General features: G+C 41.2%; 1 protein-coding gene across 2 annotated transcripts in view; it reads left to right on the top strand.

The window, feature by feature from the left end:
• Positions 1 to 23,849, top strand: part of LOC103188829 (leucine-rich repeat-containing protein 49) — a 57,818-nt gene extending 33,969 nt beyond the window's left edge. For both annotated transcript variants that reach the window (XM_007908963.2, XM_007908970.2), the window contains exons 12-18: positions 3,265 to 3,437; positions 4,417 to 4,500; positions 16,729 to 16,966; positions 18,174 to 18,359; positions 21,124 to 21,233; positions 22,165 to 22,318; positions 22,676 to 23,849. In XM_007908963.2, coding sequence (XP_007907154.2) covers positions 3,265 to 3,437; positions 4,417 to 4,500; positions 16,729 to 16,966; positions 18,174 to 18,359; positions 21,124 to 21,233; positions 22,165 to 22,318; positions 22,676 to 22,879 — 1,149 coding nt within the window. In that variant the 3' untranslated portion in view covers positions 22,880 to 23,849. The remainder of the gene's footprint in view (positions 1 to 3,264; positions 3,438 to 4,416; positions 4,501 to 16,728; positions 16,967 to 18,173; positions 18,360 to 21,123; positions 21,234 to 22,164; positions 22,319 to 22,675) is intronic.

The following is a 23,849-nucleotide window of genomic DNA, read 5'->3' on the forward strand; positions in this document are numbered from 1 at the left end:
ACAGGCTGTAGAGAAGCTGGTTTCCTGGCAGGCACTAACACAGAGAGCCTGCTATCTGATCTGTGCGAGTCGAGTCGTGTACAGTTACTGTTGATTCAATGTGGTCTGATGAAGTCTGGTAAATGTATTTTACTCTGGGAATAGTTATTGATTTTATTGAATGGAATATATCAAGATTTGTCTGCCTTTAAAGCTGGACTGTTTAGTGTTCTTCAATTAACTTTGCCTCATTTGGTGCTTATTCAAGCAGAGCACTGCAGGATGCTGCAGTTTATTTAGACCTCATGTGTTTGAATTCCGTACGTGTATTTGCCAAATAGACCATGTAAACGCAGTGCAATGATTTTCCCTCCTCCCTTCTCTTGACACTTGATGAGGGAGAATTCTCTGGATGACAGTCACTCCTCTGTACTGTAATCATGTGTTTGCCTGAATGCATTAATCAGTGTGGCTGGTTTATTGAATTGTGGAGAGTGTCAGAATGTAACTTGACCCCATCTTGCCCCTCTATCTCTTCGTTCTCTGTAACCTACATAATTTACCCGCAAGTGCCTAGATGATGATACTTGTATCATTTATTTTCTTCTAACTTTCTTATACTTAGTACTCTAACCACCTTCCTCTCCCCAGCCCCAATACACACACACACCCACACCTTGTATTGAGAGACACTTTAAGAAGGATGTTCTTGTTGTTGTTGTTAAGGAGGGTGGTATTGTTGGTGAATTCTTAACCAGACCTCAGAATGAGATGGAGGAAGCTGTGATCCAATAAAATTCCCATCTTCCCTTTGCCTGGCATAACCTGATTGATATTCCCCACATTCATTTGTTTTCTCTACCAGTTCTCAGTTGAAATGCAAAAAAAGCACTGCAAATAGATGTAGCGAAATTGGTTCAGGAGATCTCCAATAAAGATGTTAAACAGAAAGAAAATCCAAATAAAATTAGTTATTCACTTCATGGCTGTTTGTGAGACATTGCTGTATGTAAATTGGCTGCCATGTTCACCCACAAAAACACATGGTCACTGCAATATCAAATGCAAGGATTATTATTATTATTATTAATATCACAATATCCTGTGAAGTGCTTTGGGGCATCCTCCTGATGTGAAAGGTGCTATAATAAATGTAAGGGTTACAAATATTTTACCACGCATCTCTAAATGTTGACTGAAAAAAGCACATTCAGAACAGCTAAGGCTTAAATGGACTGGATGACCTCTTCCAATGGTGTATTTCAATGATTCTATAAATAGTATTCTGCATTCTTCTCTCTGTACAGCTTCTGTCTATAAATATTAACCTGACTTAAAATGATGCAGAATCCCGTAAAAGTGAAAGGTGTTTCTCACTTTGAAGTTACAGCTGGAATGGAACCTATATTTGGTGCAAAGTAAACCTGAAATTTTATTTTAAGTTACATTAGAAAAAAAACTATTGTTTTTTATTGTTTGCAGATAGAATGCCTCAATACATTAAAATGCAGTACACTATAAATATGTGACAGTGATATATAATTATATTTGGAGCCAGAAAAAACAAAAATCTGATTGCACATCTGGGGTATGTATGCAGTATGTTGCAGATCAAAGCACAGTTATTATAATTACAGAGCGCCTCTTCAACCCGCCTCTTCCTCGTCTATCAATGTGATAATATCAGGACAAGTATCCAGTCCTAGAGCTCAGAGACACCATGCCTTGCTTAGACAAAGACCCTTTTACCATTGCCTTTTTTCTCATATCTCCATGGAAGCATCTCATAAAATGTTACTTGACCTAGCCCAAACCAGCACACCTCCCCTCGGAAACTAGACATGGAAAGCCATTCGATTCACTTTTGGGTCAATCCAACCCCGTCGAGCTTTCCTCCTACAATAATCAAGAAATGGCGACAGAACAAAGGCAGAATTTTCGAGTGTCAAACAAAAATTCAGATGAACGGTCTGAGGAGCTATAGCTGCCTCCTTTCGTGGAGATTCAAGCTGTGCTTTGCTAAAAGAAATATAATACAATTTACATTTACCATGGAGGGATTTGAAGGTGAATAGATTGGATAGAGCAAATAGGAAAAATGCTGGAGTGTGAAGGGTCCATTGATTGCTCACCCAACACCCAAAAGCCTGGCCCCAATCCAAGAGGGATCTATATAGTGGTTTATATTCTGCTCCGTGCAGTTTGGGGGAGGTGGGGGGGAAACAAATACCCACCTGACCTAATCCTAGAAAGTATGAGACATAGAAGTTGGGTACTGCTGGAGTTTAACTGGCTAAAATTGTCATTTGAGAGCACTGTCACTTCCTGCTATTTGTCCTGCTAGGATCACCCAACCTGTTAGGACTTTGGCTTAAAGGATTAACCGAAGCAAAGTTGGAAGAATCCCTACCCTTCAAGTCCTGCCTGTCAGCCCGACTGGCTAGTCCATCATCAGCAGTGTCCTGGAGCACTGCAAACTCGCCCGGGTCAGGAGCTGGACTATGGAAGGTTGACTTGATTCTGACATTCTGTTGTCAAGCACGTTATCCTGGAGCCAGCTCAACTCCATTGAGGCCCAGGTTACCTCATCTCCTTTCCCCCACCCACTCCCCTAGGAAGATGATAATCACTTGAGGGCTGATTGAGGGATAGAAGTGTTAAAAATAATGATGCAGTTTGAGAGGATGAATGCTGAGGAACTATTACTGATGGTAGGTGATTAGAGGTCACGCGGGCATGATGTGAGATTATAAGCTAGAAAGGGAAAGTGAGGAAATACATTTTTCTCCCGGGGGTTATCAGAGAATGGAAGACCAAGGTCCCATCTGCCTGTTCAGGTAGACGTTAAAGATCCCAATGCAGTATTTGGAGTTTCTCCCATTGTCCTGGCCAGCAATTTTCCAAGTAAATTTCTCATTCATGTCATAGCTGTTTGTGGTTGTGGGACAAATTGGCTGCTGCATTTACTTACAGATATACCAATAACAGCAATTACTTTGGGATGTTTCAACCTGTTTGGCATTATATCAAATGCAACAATTGTTTATTATTGTTATTGCATTCACACAGGATCTTAGAAACGGTCAAAAAGATTACCAGATCTGTATTGAAGACTTGTGTGGTGACCACTGGATGGGATTCTTTCTATATACATAAGTGACTTTATTTTTCTAACAGCTTTCCTTGAACCATCCAAGAGATACTGTTCTAATTTTGATCTTGTTTGCTGTGTTGTTTTGACAAAAACATTTTCTAGTTGTTATTTTTTTTCTGTTTCTTTTTCAGGAGAAGCGGCGTCAAACGATCAATAATGCTGCCCGGCGCTGGGAGGTGCAGCACGGCTACATTGCCAAAAGTCAACAAGACGCTCAGGCCAAAGCTTTCAGTACCGACATCACTATCCACAAAGCTTGTCACGTCAATGGCAACGGCCACGATTTCTGGCCAGATGAGCTAAGGTAGGTGTCCCCTCATCTATGAATCTGAAACATCTGCTGCACATACTTGTCGAATCCTTTCTGTGGCTCTGCAACTCTTGGCTTTGACTAAAATGTAAACATTCTAACCCATAATTTCAACAAGATTTTTATGAAAAATGTGAGCAGCCGTCATGTTAAGTGGAAAAACAGAAGAACGGGATGGGATTAAATTACAGTATTGGTTAGAAAAGTATGAACTGACTTGCACAAGTGTTTGCTTGGAAAAAGGTTGAAATAAAAACGTTTCTTAAACTATGTATTGAGTAATACATATTTAAAAAAAACACAAGTTCTAATAAGTATGCAGCTGTATTCAGTCCCTCTTTTTATTTATCTTTAAATCCTTGCTTAAGACTTGTCTTTCTTGACCGCACCTATGAGCACTTGCCCCTCTCCCTCACTGTCCAACCTGCCATTGCGCAGTGTTGTGATCTGCGTCTGCCTGAAGGGCAAAGCTACATAAATGGTTTGTTGTTATAAAGCAGTGAAAGAAAGGCACATTTCTATTCTGGTGAAATTGTTGCGACATTGTGTTTGTAAGCGGTAGTTAAGCAATCAAAAGCACCATCTCTCCCTTCCTCCTGGTAATCAGATAGATGGCTGGTCTTACCTTCTACCTCTGAGCACCACATGCTGAGATTGGGATCTCCCATGTGGACAATTGCAGTTGTGACTTTCTGGTCTACCTTCCACACTGCAGAACCATTTCTTTAATCAAGAGTAGAAGATGGTGGACTTGCAGAAACACAAGGAAAATGACAGACTTTTAGAAAATTAATAATTTGGTGGGAATTGTAGAAACTGACTTCCAAATTGAGACTGGATTTAAGAATCTTCCATAATTCTGCTTACGGGGGGTTTTCAAGCTATTTCTTTAAGGGTAACATCATGAGGAATTTCAGGCCTTTGATTGTTCATAGTCGTCTGTGTAACGTTACTTTTACGTCACCTGCCACAGCACTGAGAAGCAGCAGACAAGCAAGGAGACGACGGAACTTCAACAGTCAGATTCCAGCCATTCAGAGAGGACCAGCAGCATGAGGTAAAGTTGATTCAATATACATACCCATCTCCTGATCATGGATTTTTACTCTTGTTGAGATTCCTGGCTAACATTCCCCCAAGTAAGAGGGAGAAATAATCAGAAAGACATAAAGAGGGAGGGAGACAGCTTGACAGAGAGCGAAAAAAGTGACTGAGAAAGACACTCCCAAGACCTACAACTGATTGTTTCTTTCTTGCAAACGTTCACCTACAAACGTACAGTCACTGCATTTTCCAAAAACTTTGCTTTGTGAAGTACTTTGATATACTTCACAAAGCAAAATACTCTCAATATTATAACTACTAGGTCAAATGCAAGAATTGTTACTATTAACATGTTTACTGCCATGTTCTGTTTGATTCATTTGTGTAATCACAATTGTATTGACTCAACTCAGGGTTTTGCTGCTCAGACCAACTTGTGGATTTTAACCTTTGGGTAATTAAGTTAGGAAGCTTGCAAATTTTACCCCTGTACACTATTTTTAAAGCACATATTCCTTCACCTTACATAGTTTGGACCCAATTTGCTTGCATAAATCTGTATTTTTATTTTATAACATGATGCCATAAATCTGCTGTAGAGTCAGAGCAGAGGTTTGTTATTGGAACTGATTGGTATATGTATTGCTGTACAAAATCACCAAATTTAATCTTGTGCTCTATTTTCGCCAGGTGATTTTCACGTTGCGTGAATACATTTATGTTACTGGTACCTGCAGTAATTTTCTGGTAGTCAATAGTGATAGCAGGAAAATCAGGATTAACTGAGATTCATAATCAGGTCTGAATAAACTTCACATTTGAACTTGATTAGGTATAAAAGCAAAATTACCGTGGATCTAACAAGGGAAATGCGAGAGTGTGCCAGCAAATTGAGAACACAGTGATATAAAGCACATTGCAATGAAAGAAAAGCTTGGAGTAATTACAGATTCACATCTGGGTTTAATATTCTTGGAGGTAATTTATATAGTATAGTTAGAGACCATAGTAACTTACTGTTATTTCATGTTCATTAACTCAACCCCTCTCTACCCCTCCATCCACTAGACATTTATGTACAGAGTGTCTCTGGATTATATACAGCCATCATTTATATCTACAGCTGTATTAATTGGTAAATTGGAATAATTGTGCATTTTTAATAGCGATATATAGATCTATGGATATAGTAATCAAAATAATTCAGGAAATCACCAGTTTATGAAATCATATACACAAGATTTCTACATGTTAGATATATTAGCTCCTTGGATTTAACTGTCACAATCTTTGCCATGAGTGAAACTAAATTAACTTTCCGATGACTTAAGACCTCTTTGCCAGCAGAAACTGCCCTGTTCTGCCTCAGGTTTGTGAGTGCTCTAGAGAGAGCACGTGAAGAATGGGAATATCTCGCCTCTACTTGGGATTTAGCCCAAAATTGTCCTACTGGATTAATTGTACTTTGGGAAGTTGAATAGGTACTAATGAGTTGGTGTACATGAGTGTTGCTGTGTTCTCCACTAACTAGGTTTGCACTTATCAAATGAGGACAATATCCATTCTTTGATGTTATTGCTGCTCATCAATAAGTCATTCAGAGAAGTGAATTAAATTAAAGTTGCAGCCTTTTTCTGTCTCACATTAAGGAGGTGCGAGAAATGTGCTCCAATCCAGTCAGACATTTTGCAGGCATTACACAAGATTGCAGCTATGACCTTGTGCTTCTGCTGCATGTGTTAGTGTGCAGTGTAGTTCACTGCAGTATTTAAAAAAAAGTTTCAATGCTATTTCTCTCTTTGTGAGCCAGCTTTATAATTTTATTGATCATCTGTTTTTCATCAGAATTTTCATCACATTCCTCTCTGACAACAGCTTCCCTGTGATTTATTCCATGTGGCTGCTGACTCTTGGATCTCTATTATTGGGCTCAATCTGTCTCAGTCAGTATCTGCTCCGTATCCCTTGCCTTTGCGATCACTACTCCAGTTATGGGATTTGAGGCTTTCTCCCAGTTTTACCATTTCCCCTCTAAAACTTGGATGGATCAAATAACATGGTATTCTTGTTCCATTCTAATAGGGTAGTGACCATCGGGTAAGTATAAAGATTGTCTGACAGTGAAGATTCTGTCTGGTAGATCATTAGTATTTTGATTATCCTTTTCCAGTAAGTACTATTATTTTGCTAGATTATTCATATTCAAAGGTGTAAGAATAGAAAGTATGGAACCAAGAAAGACCAGTAATCCCATCCAGGCTACTCCTACCACAGTCCATGAATAGTGCACTCTTTCACCAACTCTGCCAAACCTTCGTAACTCCTTGAGTGTAGCTTCTGCTACATCTAGGTGACTTTAACCTATATCTAAATCAATTCACTTTACAGTATATTTTGTGAAGCGTTTTGAGACGTCTAGAAGACATGAAAAATGCAATATCAAATGCAAGGATTATTAATTAGTATTATTATCTAAACCAATCCTGTCCCACCTCCTTCAATTTCTCCACCTTGCCCTCCATTCTCTGAACCTTGCTCGCCATATCCATTCTCTCACCCATATCGATGGACAACTCTCTCAAACTTGTCATGATGTGAGGTCTTGCCACTTTTTTTCAAATAATTTATACTGGGGCAAATCACCTTGAAAGCGCAATAAAGCCAACAGAAGAAAACCAAGTCAGGAAGCAGGTTGCATTTGGTGGCATGGATGGGAGTGATTACAAGCCCAATCTAATTAAGTGCTTCAGAAGAAACCATAAACTGCAAGACTGAAGGTTGACCACATTTTCACTCATCTTCTGCCCCTGATACATGATTATTGGCTTGATATCTTCTTTATAAGCATTTATGCTTGAAATTTTTATGTGAAGGCTGTGTTTGTTTGTTTGTGCGAATTGCAACTGCTAATGTAGTTGAAACTGTGCTTTACAGACTGGTTTTAGTGGCACCAACACTGCATGTTTATCTACTGATAATCTTAAATTAAAAGTTGATGCTATGGCCAATTTATATTCAAAATTCATTCCAGAACTTAGCATCTAATAACCTCACATTTTATCGGTTTGTGATCTTTCAAAAGGCTACATTGTGATTATACCCTCTATAACTGGAATAATTCCTGCCTTGAGCTGTCATGCTTCCATGGTGCCAGCCAGTGATTCCTGTTGTCCATGTTAAGAAGATGGGTGTGTGAAAAATACAAGTGAGTGTCACTTATACTGGATGCACACCTTCCCCTGTGGGTTGTACGGAAAGAAGATTATCTAAAAACCTGATCTGCGGATTTCTGAGCATCACCATTGTGGATTCGGGCATCTTCTGAGAAAAAGCAGCAAGCCTCGACCTGCTTACAGTGTTTATCTTACGTAGGGAAGAGGGAACGTGGTCCAGGAATGGGAACGGGAATTTCAGCTGTCATTTCTCCCCCCCGCCCACCCTGTCATACATAACATGGCAGCTCAAGCCAGCACTCAGACACTTTAAGAAACAGCCCACATTTTTGTTAGCCTTCACGAACTGTTATCTTGAAAATCAAGTTTTTGGTTATAATTTTGATGCTCCAGATATAAAATAAAATGCACCATTTGAAGAGAATAATTAGCTACAATTACATGAAGTGGCCTCATTGGGTTAAGCCAATGCTTGAAATGTACTTGATCCACTTGTTCTTGGAAAATGCAGACAGTGTATGAATCAGTGAGTGAGGAAGGCTTGGCTTCTATGCAGAAGCTCTTGTGTGGTCTTGTTTGAGGCTGAGAACCAACTGATTCAGTTCAAGCTAGTGTCAGTGGAGAAGGGACTGATCCTACAGAGCTGGACTACAGTTTACCAGTCAATTTGGTTATAGAGCCAATGGACAAAGTGCTTGTCCTCACTGTATATCAGATGAATGCATTGTATTTCAATCCTTAAACCTTGACTGAAACTAATCTCAGGTATAAGAGCTGTTTCATACTCAACAACTGACATTATTTGCAGCAAACTGCTTACACACATAGTTGGGCCTAAAACAGAGACTTCAGATGGGATTTCTTAGTGGGGATTCATTCTGGTAGTACATTGTACTCCAAAAGTGGATTCAACCAGATTGTCCTGGGGCTGGGTCTGCGTGATATACTTCAGGTTTACCAGAAGGGAAGCACTTTTTGACCCCGAATCCCATTTAAAATAGCTGTGCTTTAGACCCCAGTTTAGGAGTAATCACTTACCATATTTTGTGTGTGGACATCTAAAATGTTTCATATATTTCTTGATTAGTTAAGAATTCTATAATGATACTTTTATAGCTATAAACACAAATACAACTTGGTTTATTGTAGCAAATGTTTGTAATACAATTAAGTGGGTAACGATTTCTAAAATTTGCACAACAGATTTCATAGATAAGCAATTCAAAGATGGACTTAGAAGTGCCTAAAGGTCTCAAGATCTGGGGGAGTGCCAAGGGAGATTGGCAGAGGGGCAAACGGGAAACGTTTATGAAAAGTAGTTTACTTCAAGAAACAAGCCCTCATGAAAGTATTCATGAGTGATAAATGAGCTTTCCATATTTTGTGGCAAATTGTTATGATCTCCGACCAAATAAGACCAACATGTGCGCTGATGCAGTCTGCATGCAAGTCGTGCATGATTAATACGCCTCAAGCCTGTGTCAAATCCCCTTATGAATTTGACCATTGCATTGAGTATGCAGTGAGAATATTATTGTTAGACTTTGTAGCGGCACAGAAATTGGCAAATGAATGGTGCATTTTTTTTTAGGGATTATTACCCCCAGAAAGAGATCCAGCAATCGACTAACAACCGGGTTCTTACTTATTGCAAGGCAAACAGTATAAAACAAGAACCATAAAGTTGTTTCAGCTTTATTTCAAACTGTATGAATTCTGGCTTCACTTCGTGGATAGATAAACAGCCCTCTTTCTGGCTGGAGATATATTGCTACCTCCTCACAAGGCAGCTCACCTGTAACTTTAAACAGCTGCTTTTCCTCCCAGCTGGAATCTCAGCCTCTCCCTTTCACAGAGCAAATTCCACTCAAAACTGAATACCAGCCCTTTTTTACAGTCAGAGAGAGAGGTATTCCCTTGTGTTATCTCTTTTTACGGGATTGTGGAAATAGTAGAGCAATGTTATTAATACTAGCCTGGTGCAGTTGGGATGTTTTGAACATGAATACTTGATTGTCTTGATTATTTATTTTTGTTTGTCTTAGAAGCAATTGTCTACACTAGAAACTTAGAATTTGATCTTGGGATTATCGGAACGGGAGGCTGTGGCGAGATGGTGAATGAAGTTTGTGGCTGGTACCGTGTGTTGTCTGAACTATGAACAAGTCTCTTCATAATCTAGTGCCCCATGTCCTACATGGCTTTTCTCTGAACCCTCTTTACTGTTCAATACAACAACAACTTCAACAATAACTTGCACCCTCCACGCAGGGTAGAGTCTCAGAGCGCTTGACATCACATAATATTGATCACCAGGAAAAGGCAGGGGTCTTAAATTCTTCACCAAGGTGATCTGTGAAGTTCTTGTTATATACAGCAGTGGTGGAAGAAGCCTGGACACATCGTGGAGGAGATATTAATTAAAAAATGAGCTGTTAGTACAGTACCATGATCTGGAGCACCAGATTAAGCTACACACATTGTGGATGTGTGCTCCTTGTACAGTGGTGTCTTGTGATAGCATAGACATGCAGCAGCCAAATGTTTGAAGTGATTTCTCTTGCTCTGTGCACATTTTGCTCTTCTCAATTACTCTGTATTCTGCTGATGGTTCCTGTCTGCCATGTCTCCTGTATCTTGCAGTTTTCCTGGGGTATCTGATAAAAAGAATATCTCTGCGAACGACAACTCTGGCAGCTCTAGCTGTGCTTGTTCACAATTTGACCCCAGGGCTCCCAAGCACAGAGACACTGAGCCCTTGTGGTACTCTAAAATTAGTAATGGAAAGCTTGTTTTACTTAGTTGAAATTTGGCGACCCATAACTGTATTAGATGAGCAGTGAGCTGGCTGGTACAGTTTGCTTTGAGGCCAAGTCAGGTAGCGCATTTGAATCCACGACTGTTTTGGAAAGTTTTATGAATGGACATTGGCCTGCTCTCAGGAGCTGGATTACAGCCCTTGCTTTGTGTCTATACAACTCTGAGCCTGAGAATCTTGTGATGTCTCCAAAGACCACATGACTGATACTTGCTGTTTTGTCCATTCTGCCCTCAGCACAGTGGAGTGACTTTGGGTTAAACCTCCTTGTTATGTACAAACCGGCGGGTTTCTGAGCATTTCTGAGCAAACGTATTCTGTCCACTGTTTTATCCCAACATTTTAATACTTAAAATATGTTTTTGGTTATAATGACATTTTATTGGTAGTAGGATTGACAATTTATCAGGCTGTTGTGATCAGGTCTAATCTTATCCTGGCCTTGACTCCCTTTTTTAATTTGTAACAGGATGGCAAGGTGGGTTTCAAATGGGAGTTAGGGCAGCTTAATCTGGTGCTCCAGATCATGGTACTGTATTAACAGCGACATTTTAAAAATACAGAAACAAAAAAAGTTCCGTCAGAAGGGGCCACTGCAAGATCATTCCTTTTTTTTTAATTAATTCTACTTTCCAGATCTTCCCTGAACAACAACAACAAATTACATTTGTGCAGTGCCTTTCACATAGGGAGGACTTCCCAAGGCGCTGGACAGTCAGAAATTTGGACCCGAGCAGGCGATTGGCCTCGGGCTCCGCTGTTGTTAAGGGCTCTGAGACACCAGCCGGCATGGAAGGCGCTATATAAATGCAAGTTGTTGTTGTTGTTGATGATGGGGGGTTGAGAGCAGTGAGGGAATGGGTAGGAGGGTGGTCGAAGGTGCGGTCGAGGAGGAGGGTCTTGAATCATGCTTTGAGGGAGCAAGGCAAAGTGACTTTGGGATTGAGGGCAATCCAAATGGTGGGGGCAGAGAGGCTGAAGGCCTGACCGCGGATATGGGGTGGGCCGGGCAGGGGACGTGGAGCAGGTCAGAGCATGCTGAGCAGACAGGTAGGTATTATTTAATGGTTCTACTGCTGAGATGCAAGCAAATAAATGCATTTTTAATATGTGATAACTTTCTGTATCTCAGTGTCTGTCAGTGTATCACTGGCTTAGAGAGATAGTGCCGTAGTGACCGTGACAGAGCCTCTGTGCCGCAGTGCCTTACTTTGGTGCCTGTGCTTTAGTATATCAGTGTTACAGTACATCAGTGCCAATTTGTGTTTTGTTATCTGTGTCTCAGTATATCAGGTTTGGTGTTCTGGACAGATTTGTTTTCTCTGTTTAGCTGCATGTGCCTCTAATATGTCATTAAATACCACTCATTAATGGTTAATTATCAGCAGTACACATGAGATAGTGTTCTCAACAGATTGCAATCCTTATAATAGGCACATTTACACAAATCTGTAATATGCAGATTTAGTATTTAGTGTTTAATATTGTCCTGTTATGTGCAGCATTTTAATTTTCTGTAAATCTTTCTGTACATTATTTTGACATAAGTTAAACCTAGTGTAATTTTAAAACTGAAGCTATATTTATTCCCTTGCAAATGAAGTTACTAGTTCCACTTCCAGATGTGCTGTTTCTCTATATCTATGTTTCTTTAGGGCAGAGGGTTCAAGGATTTTCTGCAAATCCTAAATGCAGTTTAGGGATTTTACTGAAGCAACCAAGGCTTGCTCATTTTTACAGTTCTCAGGTTTGATTTGGAAAATTAACCTTATTCATTTTTTAATTTTATTTTTGGCAAAAGGACTAGGTTGTGACTGAGGCAGATAAGTTAGTTGCCAGGCATCTGGCTCAAATTACATGCCTGGATTTTATACTATGAATTAGATGAAAAATAAGTGATAAATCAATGTTGATTCTTTACATCCCTTAGCCTTGGCACTGTGAGCTCCAGTACAATAGCATTGCAGGGTCATTTGGCTCCTTCCCATTGAGTGGGATTGAGTTTCTGATGTTTTGCTGTGCTTGAAATTGTAACAGTTGCTCAAGCAACAGTGCCAGAATTCAATAAATAGTCCCAACTAAGAGTACAGTTGGAATATTTTCTGTTTGATATGTGTTGTTGGCGAGAAGTTGCATAACAGCAGCTGTAATCAGTGGGGTAATGGTGCTCTTTCACTGCACTACAAGAAGCATTCCTTTCCTATTATTATTTTTTATTAATACTATTACTTTTTATTAATGCTATTAATACTTATTCACTGGTCGATAATAACTTGCATTTATACAGCCGCTCCCACATCAAGTGAACATCTTGAAGCGCTCACAAAATGTATCCGATTAGAAATGAAAGTGAATGTCAGATCAGGAAACTCTGCAGCCCATCTGTGCCACCAGCATTCCATCCCAAGTCACAGTGTACAGTTATTTGGCTTGTCTCTTCCTCCTGTCTTGAATAGTGGCATCATATTCACCACCTTCCAATCTTCTAGAATAATCCCCGAATCCCGTGAATTTTGGAAAATTATAATTAAAGCACCCACAATTTCTTGACTTGCTTTTATTACCCTGGGAAGGAAACCATTCGGTCCTGGAGATTTCTCTGACTTCAGTCCCACTAATTTATCCATTACAATGCGGTATTAACATTAATGTCTTTCAATTTCTTCCCTTTACTAACCTTTAGTTTTCCTTGTACCTTTGGTATCAAATCCTTTTCCACTATGAAGACAAAAGCAAAATATTAATTTCAGAATTCCTCCATGTCCTTATCCTCTAACTCTTGTCACACCCATCTGTTTTTTAATAAAAAGGTTAAACAGTGATCTGATTGAGATGTTTAAAATAATGTAGAGAATTTGCGAGCTATATTGTGAACAACTAACTCTTCCTTTGGTAGTGGTATCCAAAACAAGTGGATATAATCTAAATATTAATGATTAGAAGAGAAATTAGAAAACATTACTTCACATGTGAGAATGTGGAGTGCATGGCAAATGGGATTAAAAATTTGCAGAACAAGCTCAACGGGTTGAGTGGTCTCCACCTGTTCCGATGTTCCCGCTAATCTCTGCTCCTTTTATTTAGTTCAAATGTAATGGTCTTCCTTGCTGTATCTGCAGATACTTTATATTACCAAGAGGTATGCAACTCACGATGTGTCTGTATTAGGATTTAAAGCTGTCTGTGACCGTAAAGTTAAAAGTATGTCCTGCATTTATTCTATTTCCTTTTCTGTTGCTGATAAAAGACTTTGTTTTTGTTAAAAAAAACATGTTGTATATGTTATAGACACAACAGTATAGCTTTTAACAGTATTTGTAAATCTAATATGCATTCCACATTCCATAAAGAGCCAGCATCTGGTCTAATATGAGTTCCCACTAATCTTTTTATCTCAATAAATACCAGCTTGCCCTGTCTTGCTGAGAAAGTTGTAATGAATTTCATATTCAGATACTGCAAGGAAGTTTATCTAAGTGTCTGTTTATTTCAAAAATGTCTATAACAGTGTTTCCTTGGTAACTGACCTTCTACCTACAAAAAGTCCATCAAATGGTTCTGCTCAAACTAGCAATGATGTTTTATAGTTTCAGTGATGTTGAATGGATCCAGTGTTTATTCCTTGGACCCCTCTGACAATTTGAAGGCAGGGAGTGAAGGAGCAAGGCAAAGGCATTTGGGAGCGAGTGTTCCAAAGAACTGCGGTATAGTGACTGAAGACTAGGCCATCGGGATGCAGGACATAAGCAGTCAGCAGTCGAACTACCAGCAGTGGGTGTTGGGACATTGCAGCTCAAGATGATGGTGATACCAGCCGAGGTGGGGGTGGTGTTGCAGGCATTGGGGATGGTTCAGCTCAGGGTGGGGTAGTGCAGAGCAGATTTATTACAGCCTGCAACTGACACCTAAGTGGGAGGTCGCTAAGAGCAAGTGTTTTGCCTCAAGATCATACTTCATACATAAAACCGCTTATTTCTATTAATCACAGCTTGGGCTGAGTAGTTTCTTTGTGTTTATAAATCTGTAAATGAATGTTCGGTATTTTCATCCCCGTGAAATGTCCACAGGTTTGGCCACCGGCGCGATGTGTAATCGTGCACGGAGGGATTGCAACTTACTGCCGTGTGCCCTAGGAATGTGGCTTCAAAGTGTTCATGTGAAGAGATTAGCAGAGAATTATCTAATTATGTTAAAGTAACAAACTGATAGGGAGGATGTATTTCGTAAATTTGCTCCTGAGGAAAATGCTACCTCTCTGCCTGTAAACTAATGGTCAACAGGTTTCATAGTTTGAAAGCACATCTAAGTTTAATTGCAAGACTTGAGACTATAAATTCCTTCCTACTCTGGCAGTCGTCCCATAAGGAACAATCACTAGCTGGAATGGTGCAAAGAGTTGAAAGAGACCATGTACAGCCCAATCATGACGGAGTTCAGTTTCAGAGGTGACCTTAAAAATGTTGTGGTTTTGCCCCACCCTCAGAAGTATATTTGTGAAGAAAATCTGTTCTTATCTAAAATACCTCCAGATTACTTAACAAATGAAGTGCAGCAATCAAATGGGTATGGAGATTTTACACTGGGGTTTGTATGCTGTGAAATTTCCCGTCACTAAATCAGTCTTGTGGTTTTAGTGGTTTCTTTCACCAAATAAATTACAATTTATTTCCAGCTGATAATAAATAAAGCTATTTCCAAACAATACTAGCCAAACAATTGGCTAGTATTGAATAGTAGATTCTAGTATTCTATGCCTTAATAACCTTACCTTCATGATTTGCATCTTGGCTTATATTATCGAATGCCACCAGTAACCACTTGCGTATTAAGGGGACAATCAAAATTAGCTTCTGTTGAGCACATAAAACATGCTACTTGGATTGGACTATAGAAAACCAGGAACCATGTAGTTTATTCCTTATGAGGCAAAACTAATAATCTCTCAGGAACATTTTCCAATTGGAATAATTCTGCAGAAATAAATTAGTTTAAAAAAAGCATTCAGTAAAAGATGCAAATGAATAAAATGAATTACACAAGATTTATGAATTGTTCAGAACACAGATTCAGAATCTTACAGTTCACAAGATCACAAGATTAGTTTGGATGAAAAAGGCACTGATCTCAACTCTCCCGAATACCCGCCTTTTCAATGTCCTGGCCTCGACCACTCTTCCTGGCAACCTATCCCAGATAATTATTATTATAGTACTACACTCTGCCAGTCCTTCTTTCTTGCTACAGTTCTCTCAGCCTCTGCCATTGTTCCCTATTCAGCTCTTTCTCACTCTGAGTATCTCTCTTTTTGAGTCTTTCTCTAACCCTACACTGTACAAAAGTATATAAACACTTTTGCGTTGTAGCAAAAAAATATGGTTTGTGTGCATGTATGGAGCAGCATGCTGCCACTTCTTCCTTTAATATCATTTACTTTAATTTTTTCAATAAGCCTTACCAAATGCCTTTTGAAAATCAGTGTACACAATATCCACTGGATTCCTTCTAACAATACTCTCAGCTATTTCTTCAAAGAAGCCCATTAAATATTGTCAGGCACATTATGCCTTTTAAAATTCCATGCTGGCTGTTGTTAATTAATCAACGCCTCTCTTAATATATTATTCATTTTATCCCATATTATGGCTTCTAAATGTTTACCACTGCAGATGTTAGGCAGATTGATCTGCAGTTACTTGTTTTATCCCTTTATTCTTGAACAGAGGTTTATACTTGGCAACCCTGTGATCACCCAGCACTCTTCATATCCAAGGATATTTGAAAGATTGCGGTCAGAGCTGTTTTCTCCCTGCGCTGTATACAATTGTAATTTTTTGTTCTTACATTCCATTCTATACCATTTCTGGAAAACAGACAAGGTACTCATATTGTATCTCCGCCAGTTCTTCATCCTCCACAATTGGTCCTTTCCTTTCTGTAAGTATTCTTTTGGTTTTTATGTGTTTGATTACAGGTTAATCCATCTGTAAGCAATGCATAAAACCTGAAACATTAAACACAAAGCCAGTCACTCCCACTATTCAGAATTTCTAATCTAAGAAGAAAGCTTCCTGTTTTTCTGGTCCTTTGTAACTCTGCACATTGAGGCAGTCACTCCAGTGTGCATTTCACGCTGATGCAGCAAAGCCTAAAATTTCACAGAGTTGTGCAAAATTCTTAAATAAATTCTTTGCAGTTTTCTTTTTTAAAAAGTCTAGAAAAGCATTGAATATATTGTGTGGCTTCTTCACAGGTCTCCTGATTCATTGCTGCCCAGTGCTGTACAAGGGCTCTCCTTCACAGACTCACACCTGACAGAGCTGGAAGGGGACACTCTGTGCTTGTACGGCTCGGGTGCTCTCGATTCCCTGGATCGGAGCTGGGGGGTGCAGATGGCCGGAGCTGTCACCACAATCTCCTTTACGTTTATAGACTTTGATGAGATTGTCCCAGTGCTATTCCGATTGAGGATTAAATTTCCAAATATTATGGTAAGAAAGTCATAATGTTTCATCAATGTATTAATTTTAGGAGAACTGATGCTCGCTCTTTTGTTCGTTCAGACACATACATACGCACACACTCTCACACATAGTCTGTACTTGGTGTATCACATACACCAGGCACATATTTAAGATTCCTACCAGGAGCATGAAAAGGGAAGGTAGAAAGATTTCTTTTCTCCCAGAGGATTATTAGGTATCTACGGGGTATTTAAAAAGGAATTAGATAAGCAGATGCAGAGGAAGGTTACTATAGGATACAGGGAAAGAGTAGAAAATTGGGATTATGTTTCCCGCTGGTTATTTTCATATCCTCTTATACAGTGTCTGTTTTTGTTTCTGCTCTGTATTTCTAATACTATATCCAATTTTCTACTGTATTCTGGGATTTGTAATGATGTTTAAGCTCTTTTTAAGCTATATTGTTGATCTAATGCGCTCGCTAATCCATAGCACTCTCGTTATGGACCAACCCCTTCTATTGTAATAGGTGGGTATCTTGTTCAACATCTTTGTTTTGGGTGCATACACAAAGGGCAAAAACAGCAGGTGTTTTTTAAACTGCTGAAAGATGCTTTCTGTCAGGAGTGAGAATCAGCAGGTGAGTTTACAGCAGAACTTTGTGTCAGAAATAAAAATGAATGGTGAAAGCTGACTGGCATTTGAAGCATTCAGTCCTGTGTTTCTGAAGAACACGCATGTCTGGGAGTGTGCTGAAGCCTGTCTCTTCCCTCATGGCATTTGATGACTGTGAACTTTGCATCTCACTGCCTGTTATTCTGGTAGGATTTTGTGGGATCGCTAGAATGTTGGTGGTTTTTCGGAGAGCAATTATTGGTTAGAATTACCCCCCTTGGTGTCCTATTGTCTGTCTGCTAATCTCCCATCCTGTTTCCATCACAAACTCAGCTGCTAGGAAGCATATGTCAGACCATGTACATGAAACCAACTCTGGCAGCTTCTGTCGGCCCTGCTCTGAGGTTAAGGTATAACTGCTGCTCGATAATGCATCAATTAGATTGAAATCAGTGTTGTTCCCCCCACCACTCCCTCCGGGCCATCAGGGAGTTAAATGTCCTACATTATATAGATTATTTAGCACAGTTTTTTTACAAAAAAAATTAATTAATTGGGAATTTTGAATTTTGTCATCTTTTACCTGATTCTGTATTTTGCGCATTTCTTGTATTCACAGCATTTTAAGTTCCAACATACGAACATTCAGAAACTGCAGCAGTTCAATGCATTGGCTCAGTTGCGCCGCCTGGACATGCTCACTATCAATCCTCAGGGCAATCCCGTTGTGAACTTCAGCCTGTGGAAGTATTACGTTCTCTTTAGGCTAAACCACTTTGGTCTACAAAAAATAAATGACATTGAGGTAAGCAAGTGAATTAATTCTATGTGAAAGAATAGAATTATTTTTCTTTCCTGTAGGTGCTGTGCCAACCATGGTTCTTAGTGCTTCGGATATTGAATTTATTTGGCAATGTACCAGATGAGACGTTCTGTGATGCAATACAAAATTACATTTATAAAGCGCCTTTCACGTCGGGAGAATATCCCGAGGCACTGAACAGTCGGAAGGAGGGGGGGGAGGTGTTGGGATCAGGGAGGGTTGAGGGCAGAGAGGGAAGATGCCTTGAAGGAGGCAAGGGAGAAAGCGAGGCGAAGGGAATGTGGGATGGAGTTCCAGAGGGTGGGGGCTGAGAGCCTGAAGGCTTGACTGCTGATGGTGAGGCGGGCCGGGCGGGGGACATGGAGCAGGCTGGAGCCTGCTGAATGGAGTGAGCAAACAGGTTGATAAGGAGTTAGCAGGTCGCAGAGGTAGGAGGGCCTTGAAGATGAGGACGAGGGTTTTGAACTCGATCCTCTGAGGAATGGGGAGCCGCTGGAGCAGGGCGAGGGTGGGTGTGATGAGGTCGCAGAGCCTGGTGTGGGAGAGGACACGAGCTGCAGAGTTCTGAATGATCTGCAGCTTGTGGAGGGAAGAGTTGGGGAGGCTGACAAGCAGGGAGTTGGCATACTTGAGCCTAGATGTAATGAAGGTATGTATGAGGTATGAGGGTTTCAGAAGCCTGAGGAGTGAGGATGTAGCGGAGTCAGGCGGTGGTGGGGGAAGGCAGAGATGTGGGAGAGAAAGGACAGTTGAGGGTCGAGCAAGGTTCCTGACTGGCTCGGTGAGGCGGAGTGTGCATCCGTGGATGCTGATTCTGCCAGTGCCTGAGTTGTGAGGTGCTGGCGCAAGCTAATCAGGAGCGCCTCAGTCTTGCTGACGTACAACTGTAGAAAGTTGGCTCTCAACCAGGACTTGATGTCTGACAGACACATCAGTGGTCCTGGATTCGAGGCAGAGAGATAGAGTTGGCTGTCATCCGCATACATGTGGAAGTTGATCCCATGTCTGCAGATGATGTCACCAAGACGGAGCATGCACGGGTTGAAGAGGAGAGGAGGGAGGACAGAGCCGTGAGGAACACCACACGCGATGGTGTGGGGGCTGGACGAGATGCCGTTTGTAGAGACAAAGTGGAGCCGGTGTGAGAGATAGGATCTGAACCATTCAAGGACAGAACCTTGAAGTGAGAAGAGAGGCAATGGAGAAGGATAGAGTGGGCCACAGTGTCGAAGGCAGCAGAGAGGACGAGAAGACAGAGGGAGTCCTGGTCAGAGATGGACAGAATGTCATTTGTCGATTTCAAGATCCTCATCCTCACCTACAAGGCCATTCATGGCCTCGCTTCCTCCTACCTCTCTGACCTACTATCCCCCTACCTACCTGCCCATACCCTCCGTTCCTCTGGCTCCAGTCTGCTCCACATCCGCCGCCCCAACCGCCCTACCATCGGTGGCCGGGCCTTCAGCCTCTCAGCACCGAGCCTTGGAACTCTATCCCCCAGTGCCTTCGCCGCCTCCTCCCTTTCCTCCTTCAAGGCCAGTCTCAAGACCTTTCTCTTTGACCGTGCCTTCAGCTCCCCTCTCGACTCTCTACCCCCTCCTCGCTCCCTCCCTTCCCTCACCCTGACCATTTCCCCCCTCCTCGCTCCCTCCCTTCCCTCCACTCACCCTGATCATTTCCCCCCACTCGGGTCCTGACCCAACTGTACAGCGCCTTGGAACGTCCTCCCGATGTGAAAGGCGCTTTATAAATGGAATCTTGTTGTTGTTGTCGTCGCCTTGAACAGGGCTGTTTTCATGCTGTGGGCAACATGAGACAAATACAAGTACAGAACACTGCACAATGTCCTCTCAGAAACTACACACTCCTGCAGGAACTTAAACTGTTTTAGGAACAAATCTTAAAGGCTCCAGTTGCAACACCTTCATTAGTTATTGTTGTATTTAGGATGTAATGAAATATTGTGTCTTTTCTACCTCTGAATACAACTTACAATCCTGTAGAACTTTTGGGTCCAATGTTCAGGTTTTTATTGATAGAATAACTTTTTTTAAAAAAAGGTAATGTTCTTGATTTCTGTCTCAATGTCAGGCGTGGCCTGATTGTCTGAATTCCAGTGCTGGGAGTTTCAACAACAACAACAACAAGATCCCATTTATAAAGCGCCTTTCACATCAGGAGGACGTCCCAAGGCGCTGCACAGTTGGGTCAGGACCCGAGCAGGGGGGAAATGGTCAGGGTGAGGGGAGGGAAGGGAGGGAGCGAGGAGGGGGGAAATGGTCAGGGTGAGGGGAGGGAAGGGAGGAAGCGAGGAGGGGGAAGAGAGTCGAGAGGGGAGCTGAAGGCACGGTCAAAGAGAAAGGTTTTGAGACCGGCCTTGAAGGAGGAGAGGGAGGAGGCGGCGAAGGCACTGGGGGATGGAGTTCCAGAGCCTGGGGGCTGAGAGGCTGAAGGCCCGACCACCGATGGTAGGACGATTGGGGCGGGGGACGTGGAGCAGACCGGAGCCGGAGGAACGGAGGGTACGGGCAGGTAGGTAGGGGGATAGTAGGTGCCAGGGATTTAATGGGATCCATCTGGTCTTCGGGTAACATTTTACTTTTGCATTTTTTGCATTGGTCACCTTCTTTTCCAGTGGCCCAATTGGTTCAATCCGACTCGTGTAATTAGTTGATGTAAATTTGTTATCCAATGAAACTCACTCAGTCCATTTGCTCAGTGAAAATTGTCTTTATGCCCTGACTAGGTATCTCCTCTGGATTTGATAATGAGTGAACGAATCTTTGGAATCCTGGGCCACATGGCTGCCTGCGAGATCCCCCAGACACGCCTGCTGTCCCTGGTGGGAGAGATGAAGTAAGAGATTGACGTGTAACCGTGCCTTTCATAAGACATGACCGATTAAAAATGACGAGTTGTAATATTATCGTTACAGTAAAAAAACACAGATTCAGACATTTTAAAGCACCCAACTTTAACTCTGCTTGGTGCCAGAGATTCAATGCTGGAGGATTTACTGTCAGGGATTTAGAACTGGGATTTATCCTTTGGGAATTTATGCCAAGATTTACAGTCAGGGATTCGGTCCCAGAGGATTCAGTGCACATGAGGTAAAAGTTAGTGCAATGCAATTCATCTCAGTGCCTTTTTGAGTTTTACGAAGGGGGAAGGGGGTGAGGGAATCACCTTGGGTTACATCTAACAAGTATCAGAGAAGGTGGCATCTGGGTATATGTGTAACTAATTATGCATTTACATTCTTCGGGTTTCATGGATCCAACCATCACGTTATAATCAAGCTCCATTGTAATCTCTTAAAATGCCAATTTATGAAATTCTTTCTGAATGTCCGAATAAATCATATCCATTGATCCTCTTCTGTCACCTATAATTCGGTCAAAGAAATCTTATTATGTTTGTGGGACATGATCTACCCTTAACAAAACCATGCTGACTGTGAGATTAGTACTCTTGAGGTCCTGCTATTTAAATTAAATAATCAAAGTTGTTATGTGAGATATCCACACTCTGTACGTGCATATGTATGTGACCCCAATGTGGACTATGACTCCTGGCTTGAAGGTTTTCCACCAGCTCCATAAAAGCCTGTAACCTAGCGCCTGAGGAACAACAGGACTCACGATCCCTGCTGCGAAAAGCAGACTCTCTATCTTCTACTCATTAAATCTACTGCTAATGTTTTCCTATTTTCTGATTTCCTTTCCTCCCCATTTAATAAAAAGGCTGACCAAGGAAAGACTATCAAATACTTTTTTGTCCTTTAAAGGAGGAAACAGCTACAGTTCCTAATGGAGGCAAAAGGGAGGAAAGCTGGTACCAGCCTCGAGGAGAGTAAGGACAACGGGAAGCTTGGAGGCGAGTCTATGGGCCGAGCTGTGCTGAATTACACTATCAGGGACAGTGGAACTGAACATGAACAGGTAAGGAGCTATGTCTGGTGTTATGAGCTGTTAGAAGGCCACTGTTGAACTCTAGCCGTGTAATAAATGTTTTCATTCATTTGTTCAAATTTATTTGCTCACTGCTGATATTCCATGTCTAACCAGTGTCCGAGCAAACGTGACACTTATAATGTAACATTACAATAAATGTTCTTTCCCCAAATTCCATACTTTGTTTATAGAGATGAAAAGCACTGGAAATCTGAACTAAAAGCAGGCAATGCTGTACATACACAGCGAGTCTATCAGCATCTAAAAGCGAAAGATGGATGAATGTGCTAGGCCAGACCGTCCGGACGTTTCCTTACTGAATCTCTTACTTTTTTTTCCTCAAAGTGTAAGCAGGAGAGGAAATGCTTTTGTCAGAAGTACGTGCAAAGCCTGGTCAAAGAAGCCAGTCTCATTGATCAGAAGAATGAGTCTCTGCAGAAACTCTGGCCACAAATCTTCATTGAGCTCGTACGGGACTGTGTGATCGAAATGCGCAATAAAACGTCATACATGCAGCTCTGCTTGACGAAAATAATGGATCAGAAATGAAGACAGCAACTTCTCCGGTGCATGGACTGCAATTATCTCCCAGCACATGGTACTGAAACCAAAATCACAGCTTTATAAATATCATCTGCTACACTACAAAGGAAACTGTTGTCTCCTGTACGTCACAGAGGCCTTTCTGTCAGACATGTCCTTCATTTCAATTGAAATCACAAACCAGAGGTTTTAATGTAGGATTGTGGGGTTAATTATCAGAGCTGAAGGCTCTCACCTGAGCAGAGAGAAGGAGGAAGCAAGGTAGTTCCCCATTCAGTCTTCCATCTTCTGTACAGCCATTGAGCGCTGTAGCACAGCTCAAGGGATGCTTCAGGTGTGTCAAAAATTAGCATTGGTGCCATGCTGCCCCTGAGCCTTCCTGATGTATGTATCTACCCAGAGAATGTGCAGAATGGCTCAAATATAAGAGGAAAGACACCTAAAGCACTATGTTGGAGTGTTCAAAGTAAGGTTCACTGTTTTCCAACAGATTCACAGTCATTTTCTATCACTAGTCACATGTAAATATATCCTACTTAATACAAAGCACTGTCTTTTAGCACTGTCTTGAGAAAGTCCACACTGAGGTGCATTCCTTGTGTACTTAGGCACATTGGCTGCTCAGAGCTGGGGCAGTGCGGCTCAGCTTCATCTTGTCCATTGAATTACATTGCACTGCTGCGTGGCACCAGTATATTTGACCTCACATACAAATAAAAGAAAGCCAACAGGGAGGTATGCTATATTGTTCTGCTGCTAACAAGAAAATGTTTCACTTTATTATACCTTTAACATTTAATTTTATAAATACCGGGTACATTTTATCACGTTTTTCATTTATTTAATTGCTGTAATTCACTGAAACTTCTGGTTTAAAAGCTGAGCTATTGATGCTTTTTCTTTGCTGAGATTATTTTGCCTCTTCAGTGCTAATTCCAAAGTAAAATGAATAAAGTTTGCTTGAGTTTACACTTCC

The sequence above is a fragment of the Callorhinchus milii genome, unplaced genomic scaffold, assembly GCF_018977255.1.
Source record: "Callorhinchus milii isolate IMCB2004 unplaced genomic scaffold, IMCB_Cmil_1.0 Scaffold22, whole genome shotgun sequence".
Classification (NCBI taxonomy): domain Eukaryota; kingdom Metazoa; phylum Chordata; class Chondrichthyes; order Chimaeriformes; family Callorhinchidae; genus Callorhinchus; species Callorhinchus milii.